The 26,243-nt window shown below is 40.8% G+C and overlaps 3 protein-coding genes across 7 annotated transcripts in view; 1 reads left to right on the forward strand and 2 right to left on the reverse strand.

Annotated features, from left to right (window-relative positions):
- The window catches only part of TMED6 (transmembrane p24 trafficking protein 6), a 6,191-nt gene extending 1,539 nt beyond the window's left edge, over positions 1–4,652 (reverse strand). Inside the window, exons 1-3 of the mRNA XM_039222036.1 lie at positions 4,218–4,652; positions 2,837–2,963; positions 1,113–1,264 (exon numbers count right to left, since the gene is read on the reverse strand). Coding sequence (XP_039077967.1) covers positions 1,113–1,264; positions 2,837–2,963; positions 4,218–4,430 — 492 coding nt within the window. The 5' untranslated portion in view covers positions 4,431–4,652. The remainder of the gene's footprint in view (positions 1–1,112; positions 1,265–2,836; positions 2,964–4,217) is intronic.
- The window catches only part of NIP7 (nucleolar pre-rRNA processing protein NIP7), a 19,333-nt gene extending 4,969 nt beyond the window's left edge, over positions 1–14,364 (forward strand). The window contains exon 5 of one of the 2 annotated variants that reach the window (XM_039222017.1): positions 13,713–14,364. In XM_039222017.1, coding sequence (XP_039077948.1) covers positions 13,713–13,739 — 27 coding nt within the window. In that variant the 3' untranslated portion in view covers positions 13,740–14,364. Of the gene's footprint in view, positions 1–5,327; positions 5,389–13,712 lie in introns of those variants that run through there. The other variant, XM_039222033.1, reaches the window with a different exon arrangement.
- The window catches only part of TERF2 (telomeric repeat binding factor 2), a 25,545-nt gene continuing 5,964 nt past the window's right edge, over positions 6,663–26,243 (reverse strand). Inside the window, exons 4-10 of one of the 4 annotated variants that reach the window (XM_039221989.1) lie at positions 20,615–20,701; positions 19,423–19,569; positions 17,390–17,496; positions 15,666–16,058; positions 10,776–10,861; positions 8,775–8,815; positions 6,663–7,836 (exon numbers count right to left, since the gene is read on the reverse strand). In XM_039221989.1, coding sequence (XP_039077920.1) covers positions 7,678–7,836; positions 8,775–8,815; positions 10,776–10,861; positions 15,666–16,058; positions 17,390–17,496; positions 19,423–19,569; positions 20,615–20,701 — 1,020 coding nt within the window. In that variant the 3' untranslated portion in view covers positions 6,663–7,677. Of the gene's footprint in view, positions 7,837–8,774; positions 8,819–10,775; positions 10,862–15,665; positions 16,059–17,389; positions 17,497–19,422; positions 19,570–20,614; positions 20,702–26,243 lie in introns of all 4 variants that reach the window. The other 3 variants (XM_039221982.1, XM_039221994.1, XM_039222004.1) reach the window with 3 other exon arrangements.

A 26,243-nucleotide genomic window follows, 5' to 3' on the forward strand; every position in this document is an offset into this window, starting at 1 on the left:
AGATACACAGATGGCCAAAAAACATGAAAAGATGCTCAATGTCATTAGTCGTTAGGGATACATTAACTCAAAACTGCAAGATACAACTTCATACCCACTAGGATAGCTATAATAAAAGACACAGTAACCTGTTGGCAAGGAAGTGGAGAAATTGAAACTGTCAGATATTGCTGGTGGGAGTGTAAGATGGTTTATGTATTAGAAAATAATTACTCATAAAATTAAACGAGTTACCATATGATCTACCAGAGTATCCTACTAATTGGTATATAGTAATGAAAACATGTTCACACAAAAATATCATGCCAATGCTCATACCTGCACTACTCCTAATAGCCAAAAAATGGATGACCCAAGTGTCATCAGCTGATGAGTAGATAAGAAACTGTGATATATTCATATAAGAGAATATTCATCCATAAAAAGAAATAAAGTATTAATACATGCTATAATGTGGATGACTCTTGAAAACATGTTAAGTGAAAGAAGTCAGAAACAAAAGGCCACATTGTATGATTATACTCCTGTGAAGTGCACAGAATAGGTAGATTTAAAGAAACAAAGTTGATGAGTGAGTGAGTCCCCAGGACTAGGGGAGAGGGGCATGGGGAAGGAGGAGGGAGTAATGGGTATGGCGTTCTTTTTTGGGGTGATGAAACTGTTGTAGATGCTTGCAATAGTCGTATGACCTTGGGAATGTACTCAAAACCACAGAATTGTACATTTTAAAGTAATGAATTCTATCTAAAATTTAAAAAATGAGCGCCCAGGTGCCTTATTCAGTTATGTGTCCAGCTCTTGGTTTTGGCTCAGGTCACGGGTTCGTGGGATGACAACGCAGAGCCTGGTTGGGATTCCCTCTCAAAGACAGAAACAAAACCAAAAACCACCCTTTAAAAAAAGAGACAGGCAGTGGGACAGATTTGGCCTGTGCGCCATAGTTTGCCAACTCCTGTTATGAAACCAGTGAGAAATTTTAAGGCTCTAAGTCAAACATTGAAGGTTTCAAATTCTCTTGCCTGTTTGGTTTCTCCCCAAATGAGCCCTCACTCAGATGATATTACTGATTTCCAAGGATGTTTTCACAGACGTTTCTCCCACAAAACAGTTACCTCAATTGCATCCAGAGTATCATTCAGTTGTTTTCTTTCATTCTTCTGTTTGTGGTCCATCTCAGGCCCCTCATAGAAGACTCCAAAATTGAGGTAAACTTGCACAGAACCAAAGTGATTTTGCTGATTTTTTAGACAAAGCTGATAAAAACCTGTAGGAATCCATAGATCGTTACCAAGTCCTGGTCTCCATCCTCTGTTGAACTCCCACCCTCTAAATTTAACTAGAGATACCGGTGTACCAGTTAAATGTGCTACCTAATACCTTCTTTTTCCTTAGGAAGTACAAAGATAGAATTTTTAAGGTGGAAGACCTTACATGATCTTCCATGAAACTTAAGTATCAGTTAGAATGTGTTTTGCCAAGTATTAGTAACTTAGTTCTATAAAACAGTAAATTTATAAGTAAATCTATTAAGTAACTTAGTCCCATACTAGATAGGAAACCAAGTGTTCTCCTTTGTCACCTGTGTTTCCCACATCTCTTACTGAAGCTCTTCTGTGCAACAAAATGAGTTGAAATTAAGAGCATGGTTTTTGCCTTCTTGTACACCATAACTGGGGGATACTGTCTTGAACTTGAAACTAGAGAAAAAAATTGATGCGTTATGAATGAACGAAACTATTCTGCTGGATGGAGTAACTTCTGCAAGGTGGTTTGTGCAGGAGCTAATGGTTTGGGGTATGTACTAGTGCTGGTTCTCAACTGGGATCACCTCCCTGTGTGTGTGGGAGCCAGGAGGAGCGGGATTAGAAACGTGTGGCACTGTATTTGATTGTTCTGATGACTGGAAGGCACTGCTGGTACATAGGGGCCAAAGATGCCAACCACCATATAGTGCTGAATATCGTGTGCTACGTGGTGAATGGCTGTTTTGTGCCCTGATTGAGAAACACTGGTATTTTTCTGTACACCTGACTAGGAGAGAAGGCAGTTAAAACCAACAGGTGGTGTCCAGGGTGGGAATAGGCTCAATCTGGCTGTAGCAATTTTCTGGTGACTGGAGAAGTGCTTTGTTGTGGTATGTGGATATTTTTATGGCCATGCATTTCCTTTTGTTCTGAGTCTGCTATTTTGTAACTGGATCAAGTATTCTGGTGACTGGAAAGAAATGTTATCTTGTAATAAATTTATTAATTGGAATTCTGTATTATAAATGGGTATCTCTGTTTTGGTCACTTTCCCATAATCTGATCAGTTGGAGATGAGGAGATAAAATTGAGCTTCTGGACCTTAGAGTTATAGTAATTAGTCACCTGGAGAGACCCTGCCCTGAATCTGACAGTGGACTGCCTGCTGCTTAATGCCCTCCGCCACAGGCAGCCTCCAGGAAAGATTTGATATTGGTGTCAAAGGCTGGTTTTTGGTGTTGAAAGCTGGGTTTTTCCCCACTACTGTTTGATCATCCCTGTGTGAAAAAGCCAGGGCTTTTATGTCTCAGGTTCTTAAATAATTTCAGGGGTATCTGGGTGGCTCAGTCAGTTGAGCATCCAGCTCTTGGTTTCAGCTCAGGTCATGATCTCACAGGTTCATGAGATCGAGCCCCACATTGGGCTCCACACCAACAGTGTGGAGCCTGCTTGGTATTCTCTTTCTGTCCCTCTCTCTCCTCCTCTGCTAACACGCTTTCTCACCCTCTCTCAGATAAACTGAGAAAGTAATTTCAGTACTTCATTATTTACCCAATTTCGAAGAAACAGTAGCTGTGGTGAAAAAAACAGACCTGTCTCTTTGATAGAGAAGTTAATCTGGCCCCGAACATCCACAGAGGAGTCTATAAGGAAACCCTGTGGGGTATGTGCTGTGGCAGCAACATGCCGGTCATGTGACATTCCCAGTGTCCTCTGCACCTGCCAAGACACATTAAAGAGGGAGTAAAGCCCCTACTACATCACCAAGCTAGCTAAGTGGTAAGATTGGCATTCACGATCATCAGCACAGTGGTTCTCAATCAGGGATGGTACTGCCCAGTCCTCTCTGGGAATTTGCGGTGAGACAACAGTGGTGTTGCGGGGGTAGGAAGGGATGGCAATGCTGAACATCCTGCTATGTTAGAAACAGTACTGCAGGACACACAGTTGCCCAAAATGCCAATAGTACTCCAGTTAAGAAGACATGTCTCAGACCATACATCATGTATCAACTGATATATATGTTTTTGGCTATGGAGTTCTTGACTAAACTTGCTTGCTTCTGACTTCCCTAGTGTCCCTGATTTGGGCTTTTTTGCTGCTTGACAGCAAGTAAATAAGGCATTCAGTAGGCACTTGTCCCCAAGCTGTGTCTTGATAAGCCCAGACCACTGTGAGCTGATTAGTAGCTACTGTTCTAAATTCAGAGATAAGAAAAGGCTGATAAGCTAATAAGCTTTGAGTTACAGTGGAATGGAAGGAGATCAATAGAGTCTATTACTATGTAAACAAAATTTAGAAAATTAACAGGTTTCCAAGATAAAGAACAAGGAAAGTGAACAGCCTCTGACTTTACTATTGAGTTCACCATCCTTGGGCAGTGTGGTGTAGACCACAGGAAGGATAAATGTACTTGGCCCATCAACAGGCAACTTTTAAACATTTACCTTCATAAAGAAACAGGACTGTCTGGCCAAATAGAGCGACCTTGAGTCAGTGATTCTGTCATTTGCCAGAATTACCCCTAAAAGCAAGAGAGTAAATATTGGCTCCCCTAGCCCTATAAACTGAAGCATCTTTCTTTGAAATGTCAGGGTCTGTTGCGAAAGTTTATGTGAGTTTTCATTTTACTTTGTACCATATCCATATTGTTTTAATGGTTTAAAAAAATGGATTCTCTCCCCTCTCGTCTCCAAATCTGAGTTCATATATGTTTACCTCTCTGGGAAGAGGCAGCTTGTTTGTCCTTTGGCTTTGAGCAAACCTCCATTGCACCCATTTTGGTCGGTCAAGCCATATGTTTTAGTGATTATTCATCCATGGAGAGTGTCCATCTAACTCCAGGTCCATTTCATTAACAGCATAAGAAAGACAACTAGAATCTTGTATTCAAGTAAAACCTGACCCACTTTACAAAAGGAAACAAACAAAAAAACAGGTCCCCAGTATGTCTAGAGGAGCCCGGGTACTCACCTCATAACTAAAATAGAGGTATCCAGTCTTGTAGGCAAATTGCCAGAAGCATTCTGTGCCTCCTGGAGGGATCATGACGGCAAAGTCAGATCGATCTGCTCCATGGAAGAGTGACTGGTCCCCAGAGCCACTGAAGGGTTCTGTCTTCTGGCTCCTAGCAGAGGTCACTAAGTTCAGAACCACCAGTCCAGCTCCAGAGAGCAAAGAGAACATGCTGCTTTCCAAAGACTCCTCTGTAGGTGAACTGCTCGCACAAGTCCAGCGAAACCAAGCAGTTTAGACACCTGCTAGGGTAATCATTAACTCACAAGTCACACTTAGGCCGATTTCGGGGCCACACATGGATATTCTATAATAGAACTGGCATGATACCCCATGCTTGGCTGAAAGGAAGAGGTTTTGTTTTTACCTCAAAAACTCAATTGGGGGGAGGGGCAGCACTTGGTGGCTCAGTTAAGCATCCGACTTCAGCTCAGGTTATGATCTCACCATTCGTGAGTTTGAGCCCTGTGTCGGGCTCTGTGCTGACAGCTCAGAGCCTAGAGCCTGCTTTAGATTCTGCCTCCCTCTCTCTCTGCGCCTCTCCTGCTTGCACTCTGTCTCTCCCTCTCTCAAAAATAAACATTTAAAAAAAAAAAACTGAAAAACTCCATGGCTTACCAAACTTACTTCATAGCTGGTAGGTAGATTCTGCTACTTCAGAAGAGGTATTTCTATCCTTCCTTTGGGCTATGGTTATTCATACCCCCTTCGTGGGGGTAAACGTTTGGTAAGTTTATTTACAGCCATCTGAATATACTGACAAAGTTTGGCTGGGGAGATTCTTTCTCTTATTCATACCTAATTGCTAAACGATACCTATTGCTCCAATAGGATATGTAGGGCAGACCTGTTTCACCGGAATTTGTTCTGCACATTGCTAGAGGTTGGAGAGTAAAAAGCACTTAATGGATAAAGTAAGCAAGAGGCAGTGGTCAGACCCCTCCAATGATAATCCTCATTCTCCCCCCCCCCCCAATAGATTCATTTAAAACTATACAAAAACCCACTTAAAAGACTTTCTATTATTCAAACGCTTGCTCTTTCTTCCTTTATTCATGACTTCTTCAGCCCTCATAGCAGGAAGAAGGCTCGCTGAACATCCACTGGCTTCATGGCTGGCACTGAACTAAGAGAATTACTTCTTCCTATTTATTCTCACAACGGCCCTCCAAGAGAGGTATCATTACCTCCTGACTTCTAGATGAGGAAATGTTCATTCAGAGACTGCAGTGGCTGGCTCGCTTTCCCAGAAACACGGCTGGTGCAGCTGGGGCTTTGAGTGGGCCTTCCCCTCTTACCTACCAGGACAGTGTTTCTGTCAGTCTCTGAGTGCGGACGGTGTCTAATGTGTTTATTTCAGCCATAATCTTAAAAAAACAAAATAGCATTAGCACCTTGTAGCCAAGTATTGCTTCAGAGTTCACTGCATTGACTCCCAAGTGGTAATATCCTAAGGGTCACAAAGCTAATAAGCAAAGAACAGACTTCATAATAGTGTTCAGATCTAGCGAAGGCCATGTGACATCACCATACTCTGCAGGCACGGTGGTTCTGCAGCAGTCTTGCTAAGGTGAAGGTGCGAGAGACTGGGATCCCTTCTTAGTGCAGTGCAACAGGCACCCTCACCCACATTCTGTCACTGCTCCAGTCCCAACACTACCCACGTCACGAGCAGGGACTTAGATTCAGCGAAAGAATCATCAGTTCATGGTACATTTCATAGTTCTATAGAAGCTGTAGGCATAGTTTTATGTCTATACCCATTTCAGTAGTAATATCATAAAAATACCCCTGAAGTTATGTTAAAAAGTGTTAATGGCCTTAGGAATTTCTCAATTTGAGAGACACTGATAAGGATACTCTGCTTCCCTAAACGTACCACAGTGTCACTCTTCTACCTAGAGAGCATAGTCTAATAATGTGAGAGTGGAGAGAAAAGCTTCTGGATCCTAACCCTGCTTAGAGGAAGACCAAAATTAGCTACAATCAGATCGATGGGGATTTGGGTCTCACCTTTTCATTGTAGCTTCACTGGGGATTAACTGATAGAAAAACAGTGTACCAAATTCCAAAACATGTAAATAGACAAAAAGCTCTACAAAGTTTCTAAATTATAGGTACAGGATGAGTTTTAAAATTGTAGCATTTTTTTATACCTTGCCTTTTACTCACTCAAATGTGAGAAGGGGAATTTTGTCCCAAAATATGTTATATGAAGAAATGGACAAACTAAAAGGAAGTTTCCACATCTCTGTTCGACATGGCTTTCAAGGATTAAAACATCCAATACAGTTTGACATCAGCTTCTTAACATAGTCAACGTGGTTCAGTAAAGATTGTTCAACATGTTGCTACCTCCATCTGCTCATACATGCTGTGCTGGAATTAAATAGCTACTGAACATTTGAGAGAAGCAAGACTTTAATGAAGAGTGCTACAAGTTGTGGACAATAATTAGTTCTCATATTTAAAAAAAAGATTACAGAAAACACTTTACTGAAATTTTTTTCTCTCTCTCTCTTTTTTGCCAAAAAGACAGTCTTTAAGGGTGTCCGAGAGAGACAGCAAGCACAACACAGTACAAAAGGAGAAGGGAATGTTGAGTTTCAAAGCAAGACACTAACACAGCACAATTAGGGAATCAGGCGGAAGCAACCATTTCACAAAGAATGGAATTAGGCATTTATATTCAGTCAAGATTTTTTTTTAAGCTTTAAAAGTCCAGCATAAAGAAGGGAATTGGGCAGGGGGGATGGGGGAAAGGGCTAAGCTTATCTACAATCACCATTTTACCAAAAAACACACTGGTTCAACCACAGGAGAGATGGAGGTTAAACCTGCCTACCTAGCCGAGCAAATACTGAGGGCAAATGCCAAGGCTGTCAGGTCTCGATGTTGATGTTACAACTGGCTAAACAGTTTTTAAAGAGACGCTGATTCCACCAGGAGTGTCTCATCAACCTGGGTTCATGACAGATGAAGGTCCTTTGCATTTGCATCAGAAGGCCAAACCTTTACCTGGAACAAGTTCACTCCAAATGATGCTCACGTTGCTGGTTTTAACAGGTCAGAGTCATGACTGGCTCCTAACAGACTCCACCATTTCCTAGGAGAAGGTTCTACTGATTACCAGGGATTTAAATTCAAGCAAACCACTAAAGAAGGGAAATACTAATGATATTCTGGCACTGTACAAGCTATGTGCCTGTCATCTCTGCCAAGGACATGGGGTGGACTTGGCTGTTTCTCAGCTCCATGATCTTCAACAGCGATGAAGTAGAACTGGGACCTCCCCCATGTTGGAGGACGATGCCCAAAATTCTCATCCCAGCCCAGCTTCTGAAAGAAAAACAGACTATCAGGGGCTATTGTTAGGAACCATGCTCCTGTGAATTCTGTGGAAATGAAAGCCTGTTTTTCAGTTCATGCCAAGTCTTTTCATGGTCCGCCAGCGATCCTTAATCATCACAGCTGTTCGGTTAACAAATGGATAATTTTTGGAAATGGCAGCCCAGTTTCCTTCCCCATATTTCTGCACTCCAGCCTTGACCCACTCGCTTTCTTCTACAGTCCACTTCTGCAAAAGAAAACCAAAATATTTATCACAACTTGGCTCTCCACTTACTCACATTTTCACACAATGAAGAGGTAAACTCAAAAATCCTAGTACAATAATCTGAACCCAGAAGAAGGGTTTATGTTTTTAAAACATGATATATAGATAAGCTAACACTGGGGAGCTTAAGACATTTAATAATTTTCCATGTCCTGCCATTTCATTCTCAACTAATAATCACTTCTGCATTAAAAACTCCAAATGTATGTTGTTCGTGGTCAGGAAAATGTATCAGGTTTCTATCCTCCTAGATTTTTCTTCCAGAGAATAAGTATTACTTTACCTTAGTTTGGATTATCGGAAAATTGCAAAAAGAGCTTTCTCCAGGTGCATGGGCACCCTATGCCGTGAGGTGTGCGTACTTTACCTTTGTTCCATCCACACAACCAGAAAAGGTCAGAAAAAGTAATTTTAAATTACCTGGTTTTTTTTTATTTTTTTTTTTAAATATTTTTTTTTGTTTTATTTATTTATTTCTAGGAGAGAGAAACAGCGTGAGCAGGGGAGGGTCACAGAGAGAGGGAGTCACAGACTGAAACAGGCTCCAGGCTCTGAGCTGGCTGTCAGCACAGAGCCCGACGCGGGGCTTGAACCCACGAACTGCGAGATCATGACCTAAGCGAAAGTCGGACGCTTAACCGACTAAGCCACCCAGACGCCCCTTAAATTACCTGCTTTTTAAAAAATATTTTATTTATTTCTGAGAGAGAGAGAGAGACAGCATGAGCAAGGGAGGGTCAGAGAGAGGGAGACACAGAATCTGAAACAGGCTCCAGGCTCTGAGCTGGCTGTCTGCACAGAGCTCGACACGGGGCTCAAACCCACGAACTGTGAGATCATGACCTGAGCCAAAGTCGGACGCTAACCCAACTAAGTCACCCAGGCACCCCTTAAATTACCTGCTTTCTTGTTATACTGGTTGCACTCTCTTCATCTGGTGCTGCTGGAAAATATTAAAAGTAAAGTCATTTCAGAGTTCATCTTTCTCTGCACAAACCACAAGAAAAAGACATCAAATGTTCCTAAAAGGAAAACTTAATTGGAATTTCCCAACACTGAGAGAAGGCTATCACTAAAGGATAATTTGTTTTGTCCTTTGTTTGCAAGATAACAGTCATTTCAGCCAATGAGAATCTGTACCCAGCAAATATTTTACAGACAGACATTCAATAAAGACTGGTTAATGATAGATTTCAGGCTCTTTAGTAAAACCTATGTGATTTTTAAAATTACCGAATAGGTTAAAACTCTAATATACACACATATGCAGGTGACTCTTAAAAGAATGTGGGGGTTAGGAGCCCCAATCCTCAACCTGGTCAAAAATCTACACTGACTCCCAAAACTTGATAGCCTACCATTGACCAGAAGCAGTACCAAGAACATAAACAGTCAACACATATACAGTATGTTATATGTATTATACTCTATACTCTTACAGGAGAAAGGGTTATTTAGAAAATAAGAAGTAAAAGAAAATCATAAGAAAAATACACTTATAGTATTATACTGTATTTATTTTTAAAGATGCATGTAAGCGGACCCATGCAGTTCAAACCTGTGTTCAAGTCAAGTGGATTATATACTTTTGTTGTGTGTGTATAATTTCTGCTTTACAACCCCTTGCTAACTAACCACTGCTTTGAAACAATACAATTTTACTGTTTTATGCCAGAATTTTCAAATCCCTGATCATTTTATGTAAGTAAAATGTAGTTCAGTTCCATAAACAAGAACAGAATAGTTAATTATTGCTCCCCACTGAGAGAGACCATGTGAGATCTGGTCAAGTTCCACACTCTCACCATAAGGAAAGACATCAGGCCTCAAGAAAATGAGGCAAGATCATTTTTTAAAGGCCAGAGGGCTATAGGAGGGTATAACTAGTATAAAAGACATGCCGTTGCAAGCCAACTAGAGCCGTTACAAAGCTGCAAGAAAAGGCAAAACTGTACACACCTGAAACCTGCTACAGGGTCTGCTACGGCAGATGCTACTGTCCCAGCAGTGAGGGTGGCTCAGGAAAAGGGCTACTTACAAAGGCAAGTTATTTATTTATTTTTAAATGATGAAGTACCTTATACTGCAGTAGAAGCAAATTTTCAAGCTGATAAATTTGGACTGCACTGGAAGTAGATGTTTTCTGGAACTTTTAGATCGTATTGTTTTTAAATATTTTATGCCACTTTTATTGATTTTCTGTTACTTCCCCCACTTCCTGTGTGATCTTGATCTTGCCAACTATGTGCCAATGAAGGTAATTTTTAAGGACAGAATTGGGATTGGCAGGTTTACTGTTGTTGCTGTGTCACCAAAAATCTTTAGAATCTCCAAGATTATGTTTTAGCACTTAGATACTTCCAATTAGAATGCAAAGTATGTGGTGGGGGATATTCTAATGCAAATGCTATAAACTTTAGTGTTAATTATAGAAAAGTAAAGTTTCTTATTTTGGAAAAAAATAATAAAGCAGGTTGGATTTTTTTTTTTTTTACCTAAACAAGAAATGCAGGGAATGGCCATTTCTACCTTTAATTAAAAGACTTTAGGAAGACCATCAGCTAGAATTAAATATAGGATTTATTAAAATCATGGGGTGCCTGGCTGGCTCAGTCAGTGGAGCAGTTGATCTCAGGGCTGTGAGTTCAAGCCCCACGTTGGGTGTGAAGCCTACTAAAAAAAAATTAAAAATTCTCTTTAAATATAAAGTGCTGCTTTGACAGTCTCCATTGTTTAATGGGAAAGGACAAAAAACTGCCTCCCCGTGAATCACAATGAGAAACTTTAACTAGACTTTTACTAGTTTGGAGACCAGCAGTTTCTGGAACATTTATGTCATAGTAACATGCATCTATACTTCAGCTACCATCAAGGAGACCAAGGGGAATGTCCTAGCTTACCCTGAACTGGAAACAGTTCATCCTCTTCCACCCATGTCTCCTTTTCTTCAACCCCATTAGAGCTGTTCCACTTGCCTTTGGGTACTCTGAGGGGAAATCAACAAGAGGACAAAAGATGTAAAACAGATTCATCAGGGTCATCCAATATTTTACCCATGGCTCTCTCATGGCCTGAACACCTCCCTGTTCTGTGACCACAGCTGGGATGCACGTATAACTCCCAGAGTCCTGACCTGGCCAGGTAACTCCATGTCCTTGTCCCGCAGGCGGCAGGATTGTCCCTAAAACTCAGCAACAAATACACCACTATCCCCCTCAAAATCTGTTCATTTTCCTGTTTTGTTGGTTGGTTGGTGGGTTTTGACTCTAATTTTAAAGGTCTCAGCATTCTTCTAGCCTAGAACATGCAAACTGCTCCCAGTTCTTCAAAGACATGCCCTGGTCCTATCTGTGAACTACATTCTTCTCCCTCTCCATTCCCCTTGTCCAAGCACTGGTACCTTTCACCAGTATCACACTAGTCTCTTAACTGGAGTCTCTGTCCTCAGCCCATTCCCCTTCCAAAACCACCCGAACAGCAGTCTGGAATTACCTCATCCCTTCTCTGTTCCATGATGGCTTCTCCCTGCCTCAACACTGAGGCTGCTGTGAGTGAATGAAGATCATGCAGTCTGGCCCTAGGCAGTCTCTTGCTACCAAAACCTCCTCTCTCCACCCACATCAGCACAAACGGCAGAGCCATGCCTTCTGCTCTTTTCCTTCTATAAGCTCTGTACTTGCCTCTCTACACTCCCCTCTGCCTGGGATCCCCTTCACTGCCAAGTAAAATTCTACCCATTTTTTAAGGCCATCATTCCCAGTGAAGCTTGCCCTAAGTCCTGGCCTCCAATACACACAAAAAGCCTCCACTCCTCTGCCCTTGTGGTTGTGCTTCCACTTTAATAAACAGCCATTTCGCAGCACACCCCTAATCATAAGCACCCTGAAGGCAAGCACTGTATCTTCATTTGTCTACCCCAAACATCTAGTACAGTAACACATATTCTAACAGGAGCTGGAGAAATATGTGCTAAGGTAGTAACAGGATTATCGAAGAGCTGCAAATAAACCACTGAAGATCAGAGTATAAGCAAAATAAAAATCCTTCCTGTAAATGTGAAATGTTAAGTATTTGAGTGTAATCAAAAAAAGACCCAAAGCTAAGAAACTAATCCCAAACTCGAATTGCTGAATAAATGAAATTTGTAGTCAGTCTTTTGTGTTCAACTTTAACTACGTTTACCTGATTAATGGCCCTGGGAACATAACAAGCACAAATCTGACCTCAGTACTGTAACATCTTTTACAAAGCAAACTTGTATCTCAATTTAATTTTGAAGAATTTACATAGCTCAAATGACGTGACTGAGAGAGGGACGCCTTGGGTGGCTCAGTCAGTTAAGCATCTGACTTCGGCTCAGGTCATGATCTCACGGTTTGTGGGTTTGAGCCCAGCGTCAGGCTCTGTGCTGACAGCTAGCTTGGAGCCTGGAACCTGCTTCGGATTCTGTGTCTCCCTCTCTCTCTGACCCTCCCTTGCTCACACTGTCTCTCTCTCTCTCTCTCTCTCTCTCTCTCTCTCTCTCTTTCTCACAAATAAATAAAAACATTAAGAAAAAACTTTTTTTTTTTAAAACTTGACCGAGAGAGTATAGAGACAAACTTCTGTCTCCTTCCCCCCATGAATGGAAATTTATTTTTAAGTCTGGGTAGGTATTTTGCAAATGAGTAATGAAAGCAGTCTGCTTAAGAAGTACACAGACTTGAAAAAAATTCCTTGAATTCTCTGAGTTTTCTAGGAAATTATCTACATGGCTGAGACAAATGGTACACTATCTACACTTTGCTTTATTTTTAAATTAGATCATATCCCCCAAAATATTATTTCTGAGAATAATTTGCTTGAGATAAAGTAAAAAAAAAATTACATGACATTTTTCCTTTTCAGGATGTTAATTACTGTTCATAAATAAAAGTCAGGATTACAGCTTTAGTTTTCTCCCTGCTTATTACCCCATGCTGGGATAAAACTGATTTTAACCTCTGGGTCTGTCATTTTCACCCATGTGTCTGTTCATTCTGCCTGCAGACAGTCTGCACAGATCACTTTGGTAACCTCCTGCTCCTCCTTTGAACGCAGCACTTATTTTGAGTACACTTGTTTGGTTTTGCCTAACTTCTGTTGTGGTAGGGGCTGAAATCTGGGTCCTTGTCTGTGAGCTGGCTGTGCTGTCCTAGGCGAGTCACGTCACTTCCTGGTCCTTATGCTCCTATTGGTAAAGATAGAACTAGCTGAGCAATGAATGGGCTAGAGGGGTCTGGTCTAGAGGGGTCGGCAAACTACAGCCTGAGACTGCTGGGTTTTCTACAACCCTTGAGCTAAGAATGGTTTTTACATTTTCAAAGAGCTGTAAAAAAACAAAAGCAAAAATAAGCAACAGAGACACAAGTGGCCAGGAAGCCTAAAACGTTAACCCTTTGCTGGCCTTTTATGTAAGTTTTGGTTAGGACCCTTTAAGTTGCAAGAACCAAGAATTATTATTTTATTTAGTTAATAAACAGCTAATAAGCTCTTGCCCTTTGCCAAGTGCCACTGGACATATAAAAATCTAGTAGTTGTGACCCTGCCCTCCAGGTAGTGTATCCTAATCCTGCCTTCAATTCCAGCAGCCCAGCTTCCTCCAGGTCCTGACTACTCATTCGATAGCAGTCTCCAGCCACCCATCTGGTTTCCTTTACCTCAGTGCCTGTTCAAAAGGCATCAATGGTAGCTCACCAGGCCCTCAGGTTAGCTGTAGTAGAATTATCTGGGGCACAGAGAAGCAGATTACAGACCCTGACCCTTCTAATTCAGTACTCAGGAGCCTGGGATTATCTATTTTTACTAACATCCCACAGGTCACTGTGACAGGAAGCCCAGTTTAAGAACCTCTGCCTGACAGAATACGGAAGGAATTCAAGACCTGGCCCGTCTACCCATCCACACATTTCTCCCTTCATCATCTCTGTGCATTATATTCTTCTGCCATCCAGAATACATGACATCTGGAACAAACCAGGCTTTCTCATGACTTTATACAAGGGGTTCCTGCTGTCTAAACCCCCCCCCCCACCTCCCGCCAATATGCTTGATGACCTCCTACTCATCCTTCAAGGTCAGCTCAACATTCGCTCCTCTGCAAGGCTTGTTCCACCCACAACTTTGTTGAGCTCCTCTTCCCTGGAGCTCCCAGGGTACCTCACAGGCAAATCCTTTAGCCAGGCTTTTCCTGTAAAGGGCCAGAGAGTATCTTCAGATTTGCAGGCCTTACTGTCTCTGTTGCAGTTATTCAACTCAGTGTAGCATCAAGAGCAGCCACAAACAATACATATGTGATGTTTGTTGCTGAGTTCCAATAAAACTTTATTTACAAAAATGGGTGCCAGGCAGATTTGGCCCAGGAGCTGTAGTTTGCCGACCTCTGCTTTAGGGTATCCTTCAAACTTCATGCCCTTGACACATGAGAGAGGTAAACAGGTCTAAACCTTCACGAATCTTCTTCCCATTTATAAAACCACTGTAATCATGTATTCTCTATAGTTTCCTCATCTGTTCATGGCAACAATATCTATACTTTATAGAACTGCCACAAGAAATAAAGGAGATCATGTATCAAATGAGAATAAAAGTGTATTGAGCTCCATTTGCTTGCCCAGCCAATGACTCACTCACTTCCAGATGCAGGTAATGATATGTATTGTGCAGATTTGTGCCTCAGTATTTATCATGTTGATGCCATAGCCTCTCTGGGCACTTAGCACATGCATGTCAGAGCAGTGGTAGAGATGGCAATGGCTTTGGGAGACCAGTGAGGTGATCACTTAAAGCAGGGTGACCAGGGGAGATTCATGGAAGAAGTAGAATTTTAAGAGGCATCTTGGTGTATGTGGTGTATAGGCCATTGACTTTTTGAGTCAAAACCAATTAGGATTAAAAATCCCAAAGCCCAATTTTGCCACTTTTCAGCTTTGTGGCTTCAGGCAAATTAATAACTTTCTAAACCTTTGTCATCTAAAAGTGGGGCTAATATATGACTTACAGAGTAAGGATTCTAGAGATTCAGTAAAATAATATGCCCATGGGAAGCACTTCATCAGTATCAGCTCCTCTTCCCTTTGAAGGATGTATGGGATTCTCACAAGCAATGATGGAGGAATGATAACCCAACTATGGGGAATGAGAGGAAGCAAGAAGAGTACAGTAGCAGAAAGAAACAGGTGTGTTCCAGAGAGAACAAGCAAATGAGTTTGCTTAGAGGAAGGATCCACAAGAGAGAACAAAGGGTGGCAAAACCTGAAAACCAGGCCAGGACAGGGAGCAAAATAAAAGCATTCTAACCACTGCGCCACAGAACCTAGCAGAATGTGAGAGATTAGGAGATATTTACTGAATCTGCCAAGTCTTAGATGCTCATAGAAGGTGCAAAATTATAAATATTCATAAATCTTTTTTAAGGATCAAAGTCTAAAGTGGCCCAACTCAAACAAATTTCTTTTAACAAGGAAACTGTTATTTAGTAGTCAGGGCACTCAGAAGTTTGCTAAAAATGAAAGCAGCAATGAGTAGGAGGCTCTGAAACCCTTCCATCCTCACTCACATCTAGTGCAGTGCCTCGAAGCCCACGGTGGAGCTTCGGAACTGGCAGAGATGGCTATGTCGTCACTCCCCACTCCCAAGTCACATTCTAGCAGTCTGAGCAAGCCTTGGTGGTGAATAACTTAGCTGAAAGTTACTTCATTCATGGAAGCAATACCAGGCCCAACCAGGACCACCAACCAGCCCCAAAACTGCCACAAAGAACGTCTTCATACTTGGGATTCTTCTCCCCGGGGAGGGGTTGGTTGAGAACGGTGGGCTTGGATGGTGACGCTGGGATGACCTCCTGGGAGGAGTCGAGGCCTGCGCTCGGCTCAGTACTCTGGCTGTCCTCCTCCAAAACCAATCTGCTTATTGTCATGCGCTTGTTCTTGGGCTGCAGTTCAGAGCCCCCCTCACCCTCAGTTGGGGCTGAGGTCTCATTTTCATCTTTTCTTGGTCTCTTGTTTTTGAGGGCTGGTGATGGCAGGGACACTTGATTAGGAAGTACCAGATCTTTCTGGTCCAGTTTTGAGAAGGCTGCCTCAGAATCTTGTGCACTGGACAAAGTCTTGAACGCTGCTTTCAGGGTCATAATTCCAATGGTGGTTGGAGTACTCCGTAACTGCCTACACAGAAAGCAGATATACAAAGATCAGCCTCACCATTAATGATGCTCATCCAAATAGCCTCAACTTTTCCAAAGTGTGAAGCTTCAAATTAGAAGACTCCTCAAGTTGAGGACACTTCATTTGGAGGGAAAAAAAAAAGTTGTTTTTCAAAACAACCTTTATAAAGCTTCTATTTATAAGCGTAAGTAGAAGCTTTAAATATGATATAGATGTTGAACTCGAGAGTTTAAACTCTAAGTAAGCGAACCGTAAAGGACTAGGGCCAATGACACTCCTCTTCCAAAAGCCCTCATTAGCCAGTGTGCTAATCGCTTTAGTCTGCAGGATCTACAGCAACTCCGTCAGAACTCTGTATAGTGGCGAACAGCTACAGAGTCTGTCTGGGCAACCAAATGACAATTCAGCAATCTCACCTTGAAGTCTAAACTCTTCTTCCAGCTGTCCAGTCCAACCCTCGTGTGAAAGAAGGAAAAGACTGGTCTCCATTCTGCCCCCTTCTCCTACAGTACACTTACAAATGGGATTTTGAGAATTCTCAGAGTAAGAAGTGAGCCACACAGTCTTGAACAATGAGAAACTGCCTTTTCATAATAAAGTTAAATTCAACTATAATTTGGAATAACTGGTAGACTTAAAAACTGTTAGGAGGGGGCAAACTGGCAGCCTACAAGCCAAACCCAGCTGGCAGATATGTCTTGTTGCCTAACCTATGCAAGTTTTGGGTTTTTTTAATTGGACTAATTGCCTCCAAAACCTGGGAAAGCTCAAAAAACCAAAAACAAAACTGGATGTCTCACATAAAAATTTGAACTGAAGTCTGGGCATCCTTGGACATTTCCACATTGCAACAATCACACGAATCTGAAAAGCATGCCCTCTCTGGTTCACACTCACATGCTCTGAAATGTATTGTCCTATACTCACCCCCGTACATTTCCTACTGGGCCCCCAAAGACATCTAAACTTGTGAGTCCTGCTTTAACAACTTGTCTTGGGAATCTGATTCACGAGTCTGAACAGTGCATTAAGAGATCAGGTATCCACAACAACATACTGAGTAAATACGAGCAGGGCAAGTAAGGGAGAACAGAGAAGGAAAGAACCTTTGAAGAACAACCAGTCAGAAACTTCTGTCAGGGATATGACATCCCATCTTCAATATTCTCATGTTCCCAAGGTATGCTCTGTAACTCCCACACTGCCTTGTATAAGTAACCAGGTAACATGTCAGTACAAGGAGGAACTAACTGATTTCTGCTCTAAGGAGACTGCTTCCAACAGAATACCCTTATGTTTCACCCAAGATCGCGAAACGGCATTCCTCTCACCTTGTAGGTTCTCTGAGTGGCTTCTGCACAGGCTCTGGTGCTGGCTGTTTATCTTCTTTCACTGTACCTGAGGCAGCAGTCTCAGATTTCAAAGCCTTTTTGGCCATCTGGGGAAAGAAGGATGTCATGAGGAAGAGGAAGTCACAGAATTTCATTAATTCTCTTCTTTCACGAACATACATACTCAACATGCATAAGTGTTCACTTATAAATCCACTCAAGGCATAAACTAGAGGAGGACATACAAAAGATGAGAACTCACAAGAACTATCTCAGATGTCTTGCTTTTTCTTTCCTCAAAAAATGGCTCACAATTTTCTACACTAAAGGAGAACTCAATTTGAGTGGTGCTAACCATCTGGGCAGTGCAAGAATTCATTAACCTTTTGGACAACAAATAAGTATGTAATTTGACTCTGTACTTCCTCTTCCATTCTTCCAATCTCAGCCCTAATCTAGTTTCTGAATGCCAGTTATACTTTGGGGTCACGCAAAAAAGTCAAACTTCTTTTTCCAAACTTACGATAACTAATGTTTATATTAATATCTTTTACTTTGTATATAAATTTTTTTTGTAACTGTGTGCCTACAAATATGTTTTGCTATTAACTCTGAAAATCCTTACTTATACCACATAAACCCCTGAGTGGGCCAATCTTGCTCTCACTCCAACTGCCCATCTGTCTCCTTCTGACTGAAAAAAATATATTTCCAATTAGTCTAGTATCATTGTTTCAGATATGCACATCTATAACAAGTGATGTCTTAAGAACTGAGAGTTCTAGGGGTACGTGGCTGGCTCAGTCAGTAGAGTGTGTGACCCTTGATCTCAGGGTCATGAGTTCAAACCCTATGTTGGGTGTAGAGCCTACTTAAAAACAAGGAGGGGGCGGAGCCTGAATGGCTCAGTCAGTTGAGCCTTTGACTCTTGATTTCGGCTCAGGTCATGATTTCATGGTACTGGGATCTTGCAGGCTTCATGATGGAAGCCTGGAGCCTGCTTGGAATGCTCTCTCTCCCTCTGCCCCTCCCCAGCTTGCACACGCTCTCTCTTAAAAAAAAAAAAAAGAAAAGAAAGAACTGAAAGTTCTATCTCCTCACAGAAACAGTGGAAGGTTATTTTTCCAGTTATCTGGAATACAAAATATAGGATCCCAGGCCAGGCTCAAGTATCCTGACACTTGCTCTCTGAATATTCCAAACTATCTGCTTTGTACATAATTTGACATCTGCCAAATGACTGCTAGGATCCCAGACACTATCCTAATATGGACCTAGAAGATCTACTGTTATAAGCTATTTTCTTTCTTTTTAAGATTTTATTTTTAAATAATCTCTATACTCAACATGGGGCTCGAACTCACAACCCTGAGATCAAGAGTTAGTTGCATGCTCTACCGACTGAGTCAGCCAGCTGCCCTGAGCTAAGATATTCTTGGATGTTGGTGATTTAAAACCAAAACTAAACAAAACCCTCTCACTGTTTTCCAGTATCACAGACCACCCTATAGGACACACTAGGTTATTCTTCCACATGCTGTCCTGAGCTTCACTGCTGCCATTCTTCATGCTGATCACTTTGATCCAATTAAAGAATGTCTTCATTTGGCTTGTTAATGCCATATCACACTTCTAGTCACACCTTTCTTCTCCAGTTATTCCTTCTTCCTTTTAACAACCCCATCATACTGTACCTACCAAACCATTCTTGCTCCCGAACTGAACTCAAATTTCATCTCCTTTGGGAACTACCACTCACTTCAAGTGTTCCCCTACTTTAACCACAACAGATTGATCACATGTAGGAGGTATAAGTGGAAGGTAAAGGAAACCATACACGTTCCATTTGCTTCTGTACAGAATCTCTGCTTCTGTATATTTAAGGCATTTAATTAAGGATGACAGTGCATATAATTCAAAAGTCTTTTACACACATTTACTCTTTTCACTTCTAAAAAGAGCTGTCCTTTTCTAATTGCCTGCACATCCTCAAGGCCACATCACGGTTATGGGAAGAGAAGGCCAAGGCCCACCGTGAGGAGGTAGGGCTCTGCGTCATCCAGGTGACTCTCCAGGAAGCGCAGCATCTTCTGCTGGAAGGTCTCATAGGAAAAGTTCTGGATAACAGGGTGGGCCAAGTTCTTCTCACGGATAATGTTCAGGAGATCATTTCTCAGCTTCTACACAAAGCACCGATATTTGCAACATAAGAAAGGAGAACTCTAGTAAAAATTCAATGATGGTGAGTTGAGACAACACTATCAACTTTCAAATGTTGTCAATGGCAATCAGTGTTCATATATAGGAAGGGGAGCCTACCACAAAGAAGAGGCCAATAAATTATGGATCAGCCATAAGGGGTTAGTATGTAGCTATAAAAAAATACGAAGAACTTAGGATCTAAAGTATCTTTATACATTTACATAAAGATTTTTAAACTTAAGGGAAAAAAAGGATGAAGAAGCTCCTTACGTGCTAATATAGAATGACCTTCAAGATATGTTAAGTGAAAAAAGCAATTTACAAAATGCTCAAATTAGTGTGTAGAATATGCTCACAGATATATATGGGAAGAGCAGGAAGAATGGATATATGTATGTATTTCTCTATATACACACAGACTTGTTAGCTTACATATGCATAGACTAGACTACCTCTGAAAGGATAAAAGAAAAAAAAAAACACTGGTTGCCTATGAGGAGATGAATCAAGTGGCTAAGTCAAGAGATGAGAGAATTTTCACTAAGCTCTTTTGTTGTACCTTTTGAATTTTATTATGTACATGTATTACCTTTTCAAAAACTAAAATTTAGATTTACAAAGGAAAGGAATAAAAGAGCAGGGCACCAACAGAGCTTTTGACACCAGAAAATAGAAGCATTAAGTCCTCACCAAGGCTGATTCTCAAATATGCAGGATCAGCATTTATGTAAGTAAAGTTTCAGGAGCATTATAGAACTTGATAGCTTAATACCTGGTGCTGATCACTTAAAGTTCTGTCACAAACCAGACAGAAATGGGCAAGAAAACAATTTAGGTAAATTTGTATAATAAAAAATAAAATTTGAAAAGCCAATCTCACAATGTTATTCAGGATATAAAAGACAACATGCTAGGATGCCAAATATTTAAATAACATTCCTGACAAAGAACCCTTTCCCTGTTTCCCCACAAAAAACAATGAGATGGATTTAAGTCAGGGAAGCAAAAGTATTTCAAATTTACCTGAGTTGTGGGGTCCTTGGACATATGTTTTTTCAAAATTTTTGAAGCCTTTTCAAATTCTTTGTTTTTGATACAAATAATGACAGCCTACAAAAGGGGAAAAAAACCTTTTTTTTTTTAACTGTTGTAATAATGACAGGAGTAATCAGAATATCAGGTACTAAAATAAACTACTAAAAAGCAAAAGTGAGTCTTATATACGCAAGATATTTTTCACAATCTATCAAATTCCTGTACTTAAAAACTAACAATCACTGCTCAGGCATTATGAACAACTGTAAGCACTCTTCTTTCACTGCGTAGAGTAGTAGATTTTCAACATTACACTGGATTTTTAAAAAATAGCTGATAAAGCAAAATCTGATCCTCTGGATTACAGACCATTTACCCAATTTGAATAGGGCCTCCCAAGGAAAAGCAAAATGGACAGGAGTCATTCCAGGTCCCCAGAACAATTGGATCTGTTCTTTTTGGACGCAAAAGCTCTGATATAATGATGGGGACAGAGTGGGGAGGATATACTGTGGGGAGAAAAAAAGCCATTTGCTGACCGTAGAGTTCTGCTATCCATTCAGGAAAGGCCTGAGGCTGTTTCTGTAGGAGAAACAACACAGCCTCTCACTGTAAAACCCCAGCCGGCAACTCCAGTTAAAAGTGTGCAGGAAATTAAAGTGTGCAGGAAATTACGGAGATGAATAAACCCAACGCATCCACGTTAACACACAAAGAGAGCAAAATTCCAGGTAGAATGGAAGTTTCATCAGCTACAGAGAAAAAGAAGAGTCCCATAGTCAATAAACCCCAAGAAAAGATATGCAGAGGTAAAATGACAGTGATCGAAATTTTTAAAAAAGATTTTTAATCTTTACACCCAATGTGGGGCTCGAATTCATAACCCAGAGATCAAGAGTCACAATTCCAGTGACTGAGCCAGCCAGGCACCCTAACGGGTATTTTTAAAAATACGAGTACTTTTTTTTTTTAAATTAGAAAAGCCAGGGGAAAGTTGGATGCACTTGGGAGTTATGTTACAGAATAAAGTAGCTACCCTAAATCCCGTCTCAAGGAGAGATATAAGAAACATCACACACATGCAAAAGGGAAGGAAAACTGGTCCATAGATGTTTTCAATATTCATTTCAGGGAAAAACTCAAGGAGATACAGATCAAGAGAAGAAGGAACAGTAAGGGGAATTCAGTATTAACCTCTGGGGATTCTGTCCTCAGCATACAAAGGAAACTGGTGTCAAATGCTCTTGAATAGCAGGCACAAGCATATATAAATTCTTGCTGCCCAAGGAAGGTACAAAGTAGGTCTTTTCATTTTAGTCGTGACCACATTCGCTTTACATCATTTTCCGCAGAGTAACTGTACTAGGACTGTACTTACTTTCTTGAAGAATTCAAAGTTTCAACTTTGTATAAGAAATCACTTAGATCCTATCATGTTTTTAAATTTTATTTAACATGCATATGGTAAAATGAACTTTTTGGGGGGTGCAGTGTTCCTAGTTTAAATTACACACACTGACTCCTGGAGTCACCACAGAGGATACAGAAACCATGGTTCCAAAAACCTCCCTTGTGCTACCTTTCTGTAGTAACCCCTCCTCCATCCTGACCCCTGGCAACCACTAATCTTCTCAGTTTCATCTTTTCAAGAATGTCATAAATGGGTAGGGGGTGGGCTAGATGGCTGATGGGTATTAAAATAGGCACTCATTGTCATGAGCACTGGATGGTGTATGTAAGTGATGAATCACTGAATTCTCCTGAAACCAATATTGTCCAGTATGGTAACTAAAATTTAATTAAAAAATAAAAAGAATGTCAAATAAATCGACTCATAGTCTGTGGCACTTATTTTTTTTAGAGGATGTAGCCCTGAGACTGGCTTCTTTCCCTCTATATAAATGCCTTTGAGATCCATCTATGTTGTTGCATTACCCATAGTTTTTTCTTTTTTATGGCTGAGCAGTATTCCATTGTATGAATTTATAGTTCTCCCTCCCTTTCCTCTATATACCTACCTATGATAAGGTTTAATGTATAAATTAGGCACAGTAAGAGATTAACAATAAACTAGAATAGCTGTAACAATATACCATAGTTAAAGTGATGTGAATGTGGTTTCTCAAAATACCTTACTGCACTCTATTCACCCTTCTTGTGATGTGAAATGGGAAGATGCCTATGTGATGACAAAAATGAGGTGAATGATGGAGGTACTGGAGACTTAGCCTTAGGCTGCTACTGGCTTTCTGCCTTTTGAATTCTTCAGGAGGAGCATCTGCTTCCCAACCACAGTTGACTGTGGGTAACGGAACTGCAGAAAGTGAAACTACAGATGCGGGGCGGGGTGGGGGTGGGGGGGTGGCTACCATACTACATTTTGTTTATCCATTCACTGGATGAACGATATTTGGGTTGTCTGCAAATTTTGGTGATTATGAAAAGATGCCTAAACCTTCATGTACAAGTTTCGGGATGAACATAACATTTCTCTAAAGTAAATAACCACAAGTGGGATGCTGGGTCACATGGAAAATTTATATAAGAAATGTCTAAACTGTTTTCCTGAGTGGCTATACCGCTTTGAACTCCTTCTGGCAATGTGTGAGAGTTCCAGTTGCTCCTCATCCTCATTAGCACTCGTTAGTGTCAGTATTTTTTAAACTTTAGCTATTCTAATAGGTATGTCTTAGTATTCACTGTGATTTTAATTGGTATTTCTCTATTGACTAAATGATGCTGAACATCTTTTCATGTGCTTACGTACCATTTGTATGTTCTCTTTGAGGAGACTTTTGCCCATTTTTTAAATAGTAGTGTTTTCTTTTAAGAGTTCTTGATGTATTTTGAACACAAGTCCTTTGTCAGATATGTGATTTGCAAATATTCCAGTCTATAGCTTGTCTTAAGTATTTTGCTTGGAACAAAAGTTTTAAATTCTTGTTAAGTCCAACTTACCAGTATTTCCTCCTATCAAAATTTCCTGTTAGCCCTGTGTTGGGCTTGGGATTCTCTCTCATTCTCTCTCTCTGCCCTTCCCCCTCTTGCACTGATGCTCTCTCAAAATAGTTTCTAAAAACTTTTTTAAAGATGTTTATTTTTGAGAGACAGAAGGAGACAGAGTGCGAATGGGGGAGGGGCAGAGAGAGAAGGAGACACAGAATCCCAAGCAGGCTCCAGGCTCCGAGCTGTCAGCACAGAGCCAGACATGGGGCTCTAACCCACAAACTGTGAGATCATCACCTGAGGTGAAGTCAGACACTTAACCAACTGAGCCACCCAGGTGACCCAAACTAAATACAGTTTATTAATTTTTTAAATTTCTTTTTTTACATTTATTTATTTTTGAGAGACAGAGTGAGATAGAGCATGAGCGGGGGAGGGGCAGAGAGAGAAGGAGACACATAATCCAAAGCAGGCTCCAGGCTCTGAGCAAGCATTCAGCACAAAGCCTGATGCGGGGCTTGAACCCATTAAGTGTGAAATCATGACCTGAGCCAAAGTAGGACACTTAACCAACTGAGCCACCCAGGTGCCCCTATATATAGTTTTAAAAAATTCCTCTTATATACCATGCTCTTAGTGTCATAGCTAAGAACTTTTTCTCTAAGTCCAGGACATAAAGATTTTATTTCATGTTACATTTATTTAATTTTTTTTATTTTGAGAGAGAGTGTGCACTTTCATGAGTGGGGGAGAGGGGCAGAGGTTGAGAGTGAGAGAATCTTAAGCAGGCTTTGCGCTCAGTGCAGAGTCCAATGCTGGGCTCCATCCCAGAACCCTGGGATTATGACCTGAGCCAAAATCAAGAGTTGGTTGTTCAACTGACTAAGCCACCCAGGCACCTACATTTTTCATTTAGATTATTTTGAATTAATCTTTATAAGTTTTAGGTCAAGGTTCATTTTTTAGATAAGGACATCCAACTATTTCATGTCATTCATTGAAGACTATTCTTTTCTACTGAATACCTTTTTCCCATTGCATTTCTTTCACATTTTTCCAAAAATCAAGGTCATATTTGTGTAGGCCTATTTCTGGATTCTTTTGTTCCATTAATCTATGCTTATAGTCCTGAGCAGCTTTATAGTAATTTTTTAAATTGGGTAGTGACTCCTCCACTTTGTTTTGGTTATTTTAGTTCGTTTGCCTTAGCATTTGTATTTTAGAATCAGTCTGTATCTACAGAATATCCTGTTGAAATTGTGATTGGAATCATATTAAATCTATATTTTACCTGGAGAGAAATGACCTCTTAACTATATTGTCTTGGGGCACCTGGGTGGCTCAGTCGGTTAAGCGTCCGACTTCAGCTCAGGTCATGATCTCACGGTTCGTGAGTTCAAGCCTCATGTCAGGCTCTGTGCTGACAGTGCAGAGCCTGGAGCCTGCTTGGATTCTGTGTCTTCCTCTCTCTCTCTGCTCCTTCCCCGCTCACACTCTATCTCTATCTCTCAAAAATAAATAAACATTTAAAAAAATTTAACTATATTATCTTCCAGTTCATGAACATGGTGTGCCTTTCCAATTATTAGGTCTTGATATCTTTCGTTAGCATTTTGTTTTTCCACATACAGATCCTGCCCACGTTTTGCTAGATGTATACCTATTTGTTTTTCTTCTTTTTGGGAGCTATTATAAGTGGCACTGTTGTGGTAATTTTATTTCAAGTCATTCATTGCTAATATATACTGGAAATATGAATAATTTTTGTGTGACTTTGTATCCTCCAAAGTTGCTATATTTACTTATAGATTTTTTAGTAATATTACATGGGATTTTCCTTATAGGCAGTCATATCATCTGCAAATAGGGACAGTTTTTTTCCCTTCCTATCCAGTCTGTTGCCTTTTATTTCTTGTTCTTGACTTACTCCACTGGCTAGGTCTTCCAGTATGACATGGAATGGAAATGGTGAGAATGAACATCTTTGCCTGGTTTTGGATTGTAAGCACAAAGCATTCTATCCTCCACCATCTAGTATGATGTTAGCTATAGGTTTTCAGTAGATGTCTTTTATCAGGTTGAGAAAGTTTTATTCCTAGTTTGCTGAGTGTTTTTATCTTGAACTAATGTTGAATTTTGTTAAATGCCTTTTCTGCATCACTTGATAGATCATATGTTTTATTCTTCTTTAGACTAACAGAGTGTAGGACACTGATTGATTTTCAAGTTTCAAACCAGCCTTGCCTTCCTAGGGTTTAGTTTCCCCACTGTGCCACACACTGCATCTGCATCCAGACTTAAGCAGCAAGACAGACAGTAAAAAAAGCAGTGGAATTTGCTCTGCATTCTAGGGATCACAGCTCCACTGCTAAAAGAGAAAGGGTTCTCTTCCTTCAGTTTTAGGTGCCAGCCCTGCTGCCAATGTCATCACCGGGCCAGTGCTGCCACCAGTGCAGTATTGCCTGGGTGCAGGGGCAGGAGAGAAGGGAGAAAAGAAATCCTGGAATTTCTCCCACCCTCCCTGACCCTTAGGAGAGCCCTTTCTTGTTCCTCAGGCCAGAGAAAGCCTTTCTTGGAGTTCTTTCCATTCCTATCTGGAGTGCACTTCTAGGTTTCAGAAGCCTTCAACTTCAGGCTGGGTGATACCAGAGAAGGAAAAAATGGTCAGCTA

The sequence above is a fragment of the Hyaena hyaena genome, unplaced genomic scaffold (genome assembly GCF_003009895.1).
Source record: "Hyaena hyaena isolate Hyena2069 unplaced genomic scaffold, ASM300989v1 scaffold_18, whole genome shotgun sequence".
Taxonomy (NCBI): domain Eukaryota; kingdom Metazoa; phylum Chordata; class Mammalia; order Carnivora; family Hyaenidae; genus Hyaena; species Hyaena hyaena.